This window comes from Curcuma longa, chromosome 11 (assembly GCF_044706935.1).
Source record: "Curcuma longa cultivar G26 ecotype Majalengka, Jawa Barat chromosome 11, ITB_CL_G26_1.1, whole genome shotgun sequence".
NCBI classification, from domain to species: domain Eukaryota; kingdom Viridiplantae; phylum Streptophyta; class Magnoliopsida; order Zingiberales; family Zingiberaceae; genus Curcuma; species Curcuma longa.
Window position 1 is genome coordinate 7,089,845 of NC_133871.1, and position 11,257 is coordinate 7,101,101.

At 37.5% G+C, this 11,257-nt stretch overlaps 2 protein-coding genes across 2 annotated transcripts; one reads left to right on the forward strand and one right to left on the reverse strand.

Moving 5' to 3' along the window:
• Positions 1–438: 438 nt before the first annotated feature.
• LOC141838961 (uncharacterized) lies at positions 439–8,456 on the forward strand. Its single transcript, XM_074726594.1, has 5 exons — positions 439–562; positions 4,308–4,561; positions 4,650–4,861; positions 6,870–7,134; positions 7,935–8,456. The coding sequence occupies exons 1-5, from the start codon at positions 472–474 to the stop codon at positions 8,229–8,231; spliced, it is 1,119 nt and encodes a 372-aa protein (XP_074582695.1). The 5' UTR covers positions 439–471; the 3' UTR covers positions 8,232–8,456.
• Positions 8,457–9,077: 621 nt separating this feature from the next.
• LOC141837040 (uncharacterized) lies at positions 9,078–11,257 on the reverse strand. Its single transcript, XM_074724519.1, has 10 exons — positions 10,889–11,257; positions 10,651–10,825; positions 10,426–10,559; positions 10,235–10,347; positions 10,028–10,148; positions 9,811–9,963; positions 9,594–9,749; positions 9,439–9,518; positions 9,304–9,353; positions 9,078–9,217 (listed from the first exon to the last, which is right to left on the reverse strand). Exons 1-10 carry the CDS (start codon positions 11,255–11,257, stop codon positions 9,078–9,080), a joined length of 1,491 nt encoding a protein of 496 aa, XP_074580620.1.

Here is an 11,257-nt window from a genome sequence, read left to right on the forward strand (position 1 = left end):
TGTGGGCCGGTTGTCTTTTTTGTTTTTCCCCCGTCTTTTTATGATATTTTTTTACTCCATTTACTTAAAAGAAATTAGAAAATGAACGGATTTAAAATTCTTTACTGATAAATTATATGAACAATCATTTTAATAATTTAATTTATTTTAAATTTAACTTGATTTATCTAATTATCTTATCAAATAAATTGAAATATCATAAAACTTATTCAACTTGCCTTCTTTACCGTGTTCTTTGGAGAAATGCTCTTTTAATAAGTATACTCTTTTAATTGTCTATCAAATATAAATTGACCCAAGGGTGAAACTGAAAAATATGAATACTTTAGAGGTCCATTAAAATTTTCCATTTCAAGAAAAATAAGAGGGGACACTGGAGAATGGGGGACGTCTCTCTTTGTCACAGCGACTGAAGTCGTCAACGGGGTGGGAGGGTGGGAGGGTGGGAAGGGAAGTAGAGACAGCGAAGCCATGGCGGGCCCTTCGCGGAAGGTTTCGGCGGCATCAGCTCGAGCTCACACTCGGAAGAAGGCGCGCGGCGGTTCCTCTTTCTTCCATCGAGGTGCCCCCCTCTTTCGATTGGATTGGATACATCATTGTTTGTGTGCGTGTGTTTTGTGTATTGTGCAAGCTTCGTTTTTGTCACTTTTCGTGACTGAACATACTAAAAAGATGCAACTTTTTTTACCCCCTTGTTTGGAATTGGTTTCTGTTGTGGATCGAGGTTGCGGCTTGTCAATCGGTCTAGATTCCATGACGAAACATTTATTTCTATTGCCTGGACGTTTCGTCTTGTTCATTGGAGACCGTGAGTTGGAACTTAACTAGTTCCGAAATGCTATTGATGAACCTTTAGGTTGATTCTAATTTGCCAGCCGTGACTTCTTTCCCATTCTTCTGATTGATAGATACTCAGATCTATGAGATGCTTGTGGTATAATTTTGTACATTTCTTGGAATATTTGCTTTGAAGTACATCCTTCAAGGTGTTTATCCAGTAAGTTTCATGTCGGAATCTATGTTTGCTCAAAAATAGATGCAGATTTTTTGTGGATATGTAAGGATTGCGATCTCTGATTTCCAGGAATAAAAGTATTATACTTCTAAATTAATCTAAAATGATGAAATTGGCAAAATCGACAAATTCTTTTTAAATTGCTGTTGAAATTTGGAAAAGATGCTAGATTTCCGGAGACATGATGACAAACTAAATTTAAGGAACAGATGTCGGATCCCTCATGTAAGATTGAACTGCTGATTCCACAACAACTTAACTGTATAGGTGATTCTGATGATACCATTACTAAGAACTTGTGTTTTTAGATCTTTATCATCATTATCATCATCATCATCATCATCATTATAAAGCCATATTTGTTGCAACTAGTAATATTCAAATTAGTTAAATCATCTTTATTTGATTAATTTTTTTGTTACTGTCTCTACATCTCTGTCATTTTAATATATGTAACTATGTCTAATAGAAATTATTGTTGTCTTTGAACATGCCCATACCATCTCAATCTATTAATTCCCATTTTATTATTTACTGGAGTTACACAATTGCTCTTGGATATCAAGTATTTTTATTTTATCTTTCTAGTTTCTCCACAATCATAATATTGTAAAATTTTCCACATCCAACCCTATGCCTAATAGGTGCATATGACAACCTTGCTTATTGGTCATTTGTGCTGGACAAATGCTTACAATGATCTTAAGGTGGATGATCTAGTGCATAACTAACATTGCTTGCCTCATGTTCAACCTTGTGCCAACCCTTCAAATAGCAACCTTGTTTATTGGCCATCTACTCTCGATGAGTGCATAGAGAGACCTTAAGCTGTTGGATTGATCGTGACCAAATTATGTGTCCTACCCTAGAGGGTGTGTATAGCGACCACACTTAATGGTCATTTCCCCTTCGTGTGCATACATCAACCTCAATTGGTTGAGATGGTCAAGTATGCACCTAACATAGTTTTCTTGCATCCAACCATGTATTGATAAGTGCATGGTTGGCCCTATGCTCAACATATATGTTTAGGTGACCTTTCTTGGTTGGCGGTAAAGTACTACTTATGGTAGTGATTCCATGTTTAACCTTTTGCTCTTCGATGCCAACAGTGACTCTACTATTCAACATACCACTTGAGCTAGGATAAGGATTCTCTAGGGATGAATACCTTTTTGTAAAAATTGAAAGGTTTATTGTGAGTATTTCTTCTTCATTTTGCATTCATTTTCTTCGTAGATTACAAATATTTCATGTTCTTATGATATTTATTTCTATGCTGTATTTGGGAGTCATACTCAAACTTCGCAGGGGCCTTCCTGGGCAGGCAGGTCATGACCCTTTTCTTTATGCATCAATTTGTGATTTCAACTCGCCTATTGGCTTGTGGATGATCATCTGATGTTTGATTGGTGAAGAAGTCTGAAAAATATGATTGTCAAACTCAGTCTTTGACATGATGACCTTGGGCAGACTGAACCAGGAAATGATCAAGCTCTATATGTAGTGCTGGATTTGCTTGGTGGTCTTTTTTGTGATGACCAAGCAGGTGTTTGACCCACTTGGTGAAATAATTCATGGCAATCAAGAGTTGTCTTTATCCAATCACCTTGGAGTATCACCAAACTGGATCAATTTTGCATTGTTTGAATGGCCATGCTATATGAATTGGCTTATGTTGCCTTGTTTGAATGTGCTACATCTGAGTGCACTGTTGGCATTCTTCGCATCCTCATTAACTCAACTGACTTCCTATCCAGTTGGCCAACAACATCTTATTTGAACAATCTTTTAGATGAATTCAACAAATTCCCTTTTGAACTTTTTTGATGGCAAGGATGACCTCCTTGAGCGTTAGGTATCTCAACAATAGTTGAGCAAAGGATCTTCAATAGAATGATGGTCCACTACGAAATACTTCTTTTCCTGTCTTTGCATATTAATGGCTTCGATCAAATTGTCAAGAAGGGTCCTATCAATTATGTACACAAGCACTTCATTTAGCTAATTATCCTCTACCAAATGATTAGTATTAGCTTTGCGAATTGAGCACTTTCACAGCACTGTTCTTTCAAAGGTGGTGATTGGGTTGGCTGCTAGACTACTGGGTCTGCTCCAGAGTTTTGTTCCCTTAGAACATGGACATGGGTATATTTGGGACCCTTTTGATTAGCTGCTGATGTAGCTCAACATACTTCTTGAGTGTCAGGTCAGGTCTCAAACATGCCTGTCTATCTGGCATTCTATAGCTAAAGATTAATAGGGGCATACTTCAAAATCTGTTTATCATCAAATACAAATCTACGTTGTTGTAGCTAGTATTGTTGCCTCCTTCAGCAAAGACATCCCATTTGGGTGTGGGCTTGGCATCTATGGGACTCGTCCATTTGCTTGGTTGGGATGACAACTTTGAGATGAAATTTAAGAGGATCCATGACTTTGAGATTAATAATTATTAGATTACATTATTACAATATGTAGTAAACTTCAAAATTGTAGTAAACTTGAAAATTCTATTATCCTTTTCATTTTTTTCACCAAATCCAAAATTTTCATGTGTGCTTAAATTTCATTATTTGGCATTTCACTTGCACAACAGAAATATATTGCCTCTGCAAATTTTCTTTTCCTTCATTTGGCTTCATGATATTTTTGCTAAGTGCATGCATGTGCTTTTCTTTTTCTTTCTTTGTTTCAGCATTTGTTTCCACACTTGCGGTTGCAGCTTTCATTAGTGCAGTGCTTAATATTTCATGTTTTTGATTCAAAGATATGTCACATGACCACTGAAGCATTATAGAACCTTCTTTTTTGAACTGGAGGTACTATTCGATCGTAACTATGAGAGTACATTCATAGATATTGTTAAAATAAGGCAGCAGATCTTTCCTAAACAGCAATTCCTTCCTATGGTGTCTTTCATATTGTGTTTCAGTTTATGCTATTGATCTGACTCTTTTACTGGAGACTGTTTGATAGTAATACTGTATGTTCTGTAATTCTTCATGTAATTCACATTCATGCAAATTAAATCTTGAAAAGTGGGTTAAAATAACTTTGGAAATCTTAGTAAAAAAATGTTTCTTTGAAAAATTACTTTCCAGTTCTTTGGAAATAACCTTCCTGATAACTGATAAAATTTGTGCCATTTTTAAATTAAGTATTGCTTCTTAGAAGACAAAATTTTCCATATAAGGGAGGAACATAAATAACATGTTTCGGAATTCCTTGGTTCTGAACTATTTCCTTTATTGCTTCTTAAATTGACTAAAAAATGAATATGCCAATACAGGAATGTTGAAGACACTTTCATCTGTTCTATTCATTGGCATAATAGCCTGGTCATATCAAGCAATTCAGCCTCCACCTGCTAAGATTTGTGGTTCCCAAGATGGTCCTCGTGTTACTGCACCCAGAATTAAACTCAAAGATGGAAGGCATTTGGCCTACTTGGAGAATGGTGTACCAAAGGAAACTGCCAAATACAAGATTGTGTTCATCCATGGTTTTGACTGTTGCAGATATGACGTCTTCTCAATATCTCCAGTATTGATCATCTTTGTCTTTAGTTTTCCAAATATTCTCCTATGAGATATTTGGCCAATTGTAAGGGTTATGGATTGTGCATTTTCAGGCACTGATTGAAGAACTAGGGATTTATCTACTGTCATTTGATAGAGCTGGATATGGAGAGAGTGACCCTAACCCAAAGATGACAGAAAAAAACACTGCATTAGATATTGAAGAGCTGGCAGATCGGTTAGGACTTGGAACCAAATTTTTTGTAATTGGGTTTTCAATGGGAGGAGAGATTGCTTGGACCACTCTTAAGTACATTCCACACAGGTATGAACCAGTCAGTTCCACTAGTTTATGAATAGTTTGTCTTATTGTATTCTAACAACTCATGTGCTTTGTAACAATGGGAAGCCTTACAAGAACCATTTCCCTTTTGTAGATCTTTTTTCTCCAAATAGGATTTTTTTTTCTCGGCTTCAAACTACATAGCGTTCCATATTCTATAACAGACGCTATGTTAAAGGCTTAAAGCCTAAACTTTCAAACTCTTTAAACTTTGGAACTTCTATGGTTCTCACTTTTCCTTGATATTCTATGATATTAAAACCATACCTAACTGCTTACCTACCATTATAATTTTGATAAAGGACACAAAGTAATTTAACATAGTATCTATTAAGGGCCTATTTGTGAATAACATATATTATAGTGATTAAATGTACTATTCCGATGATGAATGATAGATATAGGCAAAATACCTAATTAAAACCTAGATTTTGTCATGATATGAGAGCCATCCCATGATACCCTAACATGCATCAATCTCCTCTTTCCCACTCCTTTCTCCTACACTCTTGAGACAATGGCATCATCTAATGATAACGGCAAGCCTCATGTGTTTTCGATGTGTGCAATGAGAGTTAAAATCTCATGCTATCCCTCTTCATCTTCCACCTTTGAATTTTACCTCACTCTCTCTCTTATTTTCAAACAGTGCTATGAATTTCTTTCCGACACCAACCTCTCATTGACAAACATCCACATGTGTAGCACACCTTTACACCATCCCACTACCACTGGTCATCCATTGTAGTATTGTCGGCAACCTCTGCATCACATCCTCTTACATTATCTACATTGATTGCCTCCGCGATACCACTTGTGCCACTCAATTCACTTACAAATATCATACTTTTAAATACATTGGCAAAAGGCACTGGGTGGCTTTTGTTACTCCATCTTTTCCATTTTTCTCTATTTGTGCGGTTGATTACCCTTTAAATTTATTATTAATTACTAAGCTTTCTAAAATCTTAAGTTTCTGGACAATATTTAATAATAATTCTATTTTTATTCTGGATTAATAAATGAGAAAGGTGATTAGCAACCAGCATGAATCCTGGGGGCTAAATCGACTATCTGCACCATATTCTTGTGGTTGAATGTTCTCATCTTTCTCTTTAAACTCACAGGCGCTTTCTAAACTCTGTATGAGCAATAGATCAATTGCTCCATGTATATCTCCATATTCAGAGCATAATGGAGAAAAGTATTTTAGCTATCCAATTAATATAATTGCCATGCTGTCATGTAACAAAGCGACAGACATAAGTAATCTTAGCTGTGCAAAGGAATGTGCCCACATAATCAAAATTATGGATCTATGCTTATCCCTTGCCGCTAATCAATATCTAACTTGGTTAATTGAATGATCAGGGGATGTTGTAATAGCAACCAACTGAAGATTTTCCATAAGAAAAGTGCCTTGTTCGGTGCAAAGCTGTCATCTCATTTTTCATAGTTCCTCCGAAATCTTAAAAGAATCTAAAGATGAAATAAAATAGAATATTATGCAGATGAGGAAAAATAAGAATGTAATGAGAAAGGATGTAAGGTGGTGCATTTATGAGTAATTTTCCTTGCAGCATAGAAAGGTTAAGATTAGAAGTAGGCCTGAGTCATGGAGGGTAGTAGGATCTTGAAGAGTGATTATAATAGGCTTGGATCATGGTCATCTGTTATAGGTTTGTAGTGGTAGAGTTTATGATGTTAGTCGTTCTAAAGTAGAAGATGGTTGGGTTGGCACAGTATAGCAACTACGTCAGCTATAGACAGATTTGGTAGGCGTGGTAGAGAAAAAGCAAAAAGAGTGAACACAAAGTTAAATTACAATCAAGTCTCAACAAAGATAAATGATAGTCTAAGTAGACGATAATTACATACTATTTTATTTTTCTTAGTAGAGCAATATCTTTCTCATCTGGTAATTTCTGGTTTGGCCTTTCTAGGGTAACATGTAACTTCTTTTGACATCTTCCATTGCACATATTAACAGGCTTGCTGGAGCTGCGATTGTCGCCCCTGTTTTCAATTACTGGTGGCCTGGTTTTCCTTCCAATTTAACTACAGAAGCTTATAACCTGTTGTTTCCACAAGATAAATGGGCACTTCGAGTAACTCATCATGCTCCTTGGTTGACGTACTGGTGGAACACTCAAAAATGGTTTCCTGGAATAAGCCTTATATATAAACGTCCTGATAGTCTTTCACCTTCAGATGTAAAGGTTTCGCCAAAACTTGAATATAGAAAAAAATTTATGGTAATACAATCTTCCATATTCTTCTCCATTTATATCGCTTAGCACTAGGCACTGTCTTCTAGCTCATTTATGGCTTCTTTCATGATTGAAATCACATTGATTTATTTATTTCCTCTTTAATGGGTTGATTGTTTTGTGAGAATATAGTAATTGTCTCCTCTGAGGATAGCTATGTTGAGTCGTCTTCTAAATTCTATTATCAAATTTGATCTATATTTTCTCTGTTGATCTGGGACTTGAAAAACTGTAGATTCCCATACACAAGCATCTTGTATATGTACTATAAAGATGATTAGAACATATGAATCTGGTTGATTTAACATACTATATAATATTTATTATTGCAGAGAGAAGATTTTGCTAAAGCTGGCACAGATGCTATACACAAGCATCTTGTATATGTACTATAAAGATGATTAGAACTAACAAATATGAATCTGGCTAGATGCTATACTTCTGTTTATCTTTCACCCAGCTGTGATACATGATACTTACATTTGCTTGTTATATTTTAGCAATCTTTTACCATAACGACATATTTGTTTTGATTGCACTTTGTGAACCTTTCTCCCCTAATGTGCATCGCTCTTAACTTTTTCTTTGATAATTTTAAGAATTGCAATGATGCCTTAAACTTCCTATGTACTGACCAAATTGTTAGGCCACTCCCATTATCTGGGGGTCTTTATTTTGTCTCTTTTCTAATTTTCTAATCACATACAAAGTCCAAGCATCCCTCAAAGTTCTATTTTGTCGAAGCAACAGTTTTGCTGATGCAACTGTGTACATCTGCATTCTAGGCACAAGTAAGGCAGCAAGGAGAATATGTCTCTGTTCATCGTGACCTGATGGTTGGCTTTCAGCATTGGGAGTTTAGCCCGTTGGAACTCAAAAACCCCTTTCCTAATAATGAAGGATCTGTTCACTTATGGCATGGCGTAGAGGATCGCATTGTGCCAGTGATATTATCACGATACATCAGCCAAAAGCTATCCTGGGTTCACTACCATGAGCTTCCAGATGCAGGCCATATGTTCCCTTTCGTAGATGGCATGCGTGATGCTATCGTTAAGGCTCTTTTGCTGGGAAACAATTAACTTTTGCACATCTCTAGAGTCGATTTCAATTTCCTTTCATGTCAAACAGTTCCAATTTCACATATCACTGATAAATTGTATTTGTTTTCAGGGTGTTAATTACTGTAAAATATTGCCCAGAAAAAAGACATAAATTTTGGAGAATGACTGGAATATTTTAGCATGAGTATTTTGAGGGAAGCTGTTTCATGGTATTTTGATCAGTAATATATATTTGTTTCCAAAGGCACGTTTAGTTTATCAATAGTTGAGATGGTGTCTCAATTAGAAGACCTGAAAATTTTCTTTTATTGATTTCCTATTCAACTTTGCATTGCACTAAATATATGAAAGAAGGCGAGCTTTGATGCAATGATAAAATTATTATCGTGTGATCTAGAGGTCATGGGTTCAAGTTTTAAAAATAATTTCTTGCAAAACAAGATAAGACTTTGAGTTTCGAAAACAACTTACACAAGGGGACAAGGGTTTTATCACCCTGTTCCTATACGCTTGATTTCAGCTACTTATTCAAGCATATGAAATTCATATTCTCATGTTGAACATGTACTTGATTTGCACAATTAGGTTATCAAAAATTTGTCATTTTAATTACTTTTGTATTTGATTTCTATAACTTATTATTTGAATTCTAATTAGTTATTCTATAACACCGTTTAACTTTGCTGGAGAGATTTTCACTTAGCAAGAGTGACAAAAGAAACTTAATTGAAATTCTAAATTGATACTTGATTTATAAAGAAAAAAGACTCTCCTTTTTATGAATTTATTGGACAATAGATAGAAAGACCAGAGGTTGTTTCTCTAATTGAACAAGCACAGTAACAAATTACAGAATTCTTCTTATTAAAAGTTTATGCTTATTCTTGAGTCTTCATAATACTGCTTAAGCCATTTGGATATAATCTGGATCTCCTTCCTCCTCACATTTCGTAGCCAAACAGGGTCCTGATCTGTGGCAAATCTAAGGTCTACATGATGCGCACCTATTAAAATAAACAGAACAAAATGTTTTTTGTTTCAGGAGTCAAACATGTAAGATTCAATCTCCAGACAATTGTTTACTATGTACCTTGAGGTGCAACTATGGCTATGAGGCTAGGGTTGATAGACTTCAGCACCCTGCATAGAACACGATCGAGGAGCCTTATCAATCCATTAACAGCTGTTTACTGGAATAGATGGGCATGATGGAACATGATTGTACCCCCCTCCACTCCATGGATCTCTTAGTCCATTGAAGAATATGATGTTGCTTCCAAACCTTCTCAGCACCCTCTTAATGTCCTATATATGCCAATAAACAGAGGTCTTAGTGTAGAGAAAACTGAAATGTGCGATTCAATTGTTGAGGAAGCTCACATGGCCGCCGAATTCAGTGGTGATCCAGTGCGGTCGAGGCGATATTTTGTACGACTCTTTGCAGTCGGCCAGTCGCTCCCGGTAATCGTAAGTTTCTGCAGGAAACATGCTCCCATTTCTGCTGCCTCCCACAGTGAGGATCATCTCTGTGCATGACTGTGGACTAAAAGTGTCACTGATTTACTCATTGTCAAGCAGTAGAGAATTGTACAATTACCTGAAAACCCCACGAATCGAATCCGATACGGCTAGCCGAGTCGAACTCGAAGCAGTTTGCAGTGCCAGTATAATTGTAGTATATGTTCATAGCTGCGTATAATCTGGAGAGAGTATCATTCCCTGCTGTTGGATTGTCAATCGCCTTGCACATCTGCAAGAGTTACATTAACACCCCTAAAAGGTGATTAACTAGCTCCCTAAACTAAAAGACTTACTTGTTTCACAGGAAAGGCTGGAAGAGGAGTTAGAAAGTCAGAGGCAGTGGGATAATCTGTCATGGCACCATAAATGAAAGCACTGGAGATCCAACCAGGCACATATTCTGGTTTGGCACCTCTGTGGACGACAACGAAACTCAGAGAATTAGCTACTGCACAAACAGGACATCTTGCTGTGCCTGTGATAATGGGAGATGTTCTTACGGGCATAGCTTGAATGCCTCGGCCAACTTCTGAGGTCCTCCTGGTTGTCGCAATGTGTCATCCATTTCCTTCCACGAACGCTTTATTGTTCTGAAGCAGCTTTCACTTTCACTCTAAATCATTCAAGGAGCCATGCGATTCAGATAATGAAACAGAGAAGATGAACAGTGCATCCAGTTATGATCGCGGACCTTGAAGTCATTGGTGACGATGTCAATGAAGGTGTAAGGGGAAACGAGGCCATCGAATTGAAGAATCGGAGCAGACGATGCCACTGACCCAATCACTACGTGCGGGTACTTGAGCCTGAACCAAGCAGCCAGCACTAGTATCCAGGAACGAACGAAAGGTATAAAATCAATCAGTGATCGTCTCCATTGGACAAAACATAGTTAATTAGTTTTATACGATCTTACTTCCTCCATAGGAACCACCAAAGGCGACAACAGGAGAGTGCTCTGAAGACAAATTCTTCTTCAAGTCAGTGATTAGAGCTGCGTAATCTGCAAGAGCTTGCGCCGTGCTCAAATAACCCAAAGTGCTCGAGTTGCCAACGTCACCAAATGGAAGAGACTCCCCGTAGTACCTATGCTGTCATGCCATGTACGTGATTCAAATAAGGTAGTGAAGATGGTTATGGACTCCGTAAAGCACCTCAATGAAGACCAGGAGCGCCTTGAAGGAAGGAGCGACGTCGAACATGAAGCCGGTGTTGTCCGCGAAGAGTTCAATGCTGCCTTCGTTGCCGGCGTAGACGAAGATGGGGGCGCCTCTTCCCTCCCAGAACGAGTCGTTCACCAGGTACTTCTGCTGGAACTGCTTGTACCCGTCCGGCTTGTAGTTGAAGTGGTCCAAAGTTTGCGTGAAGTACCTCGTTTCGTACGGCCCTCCGCCGCGTTGCTCCAGTGTTCTATGAGCTGCCGCGGCAGAACTAGGGACTATCACTACGCCATTGCAGAGGAACAATGAGGAGCAAATCAAGCAAGGGAAGAGAAGGAGATTGATGGCCATCGATTTCTCCAT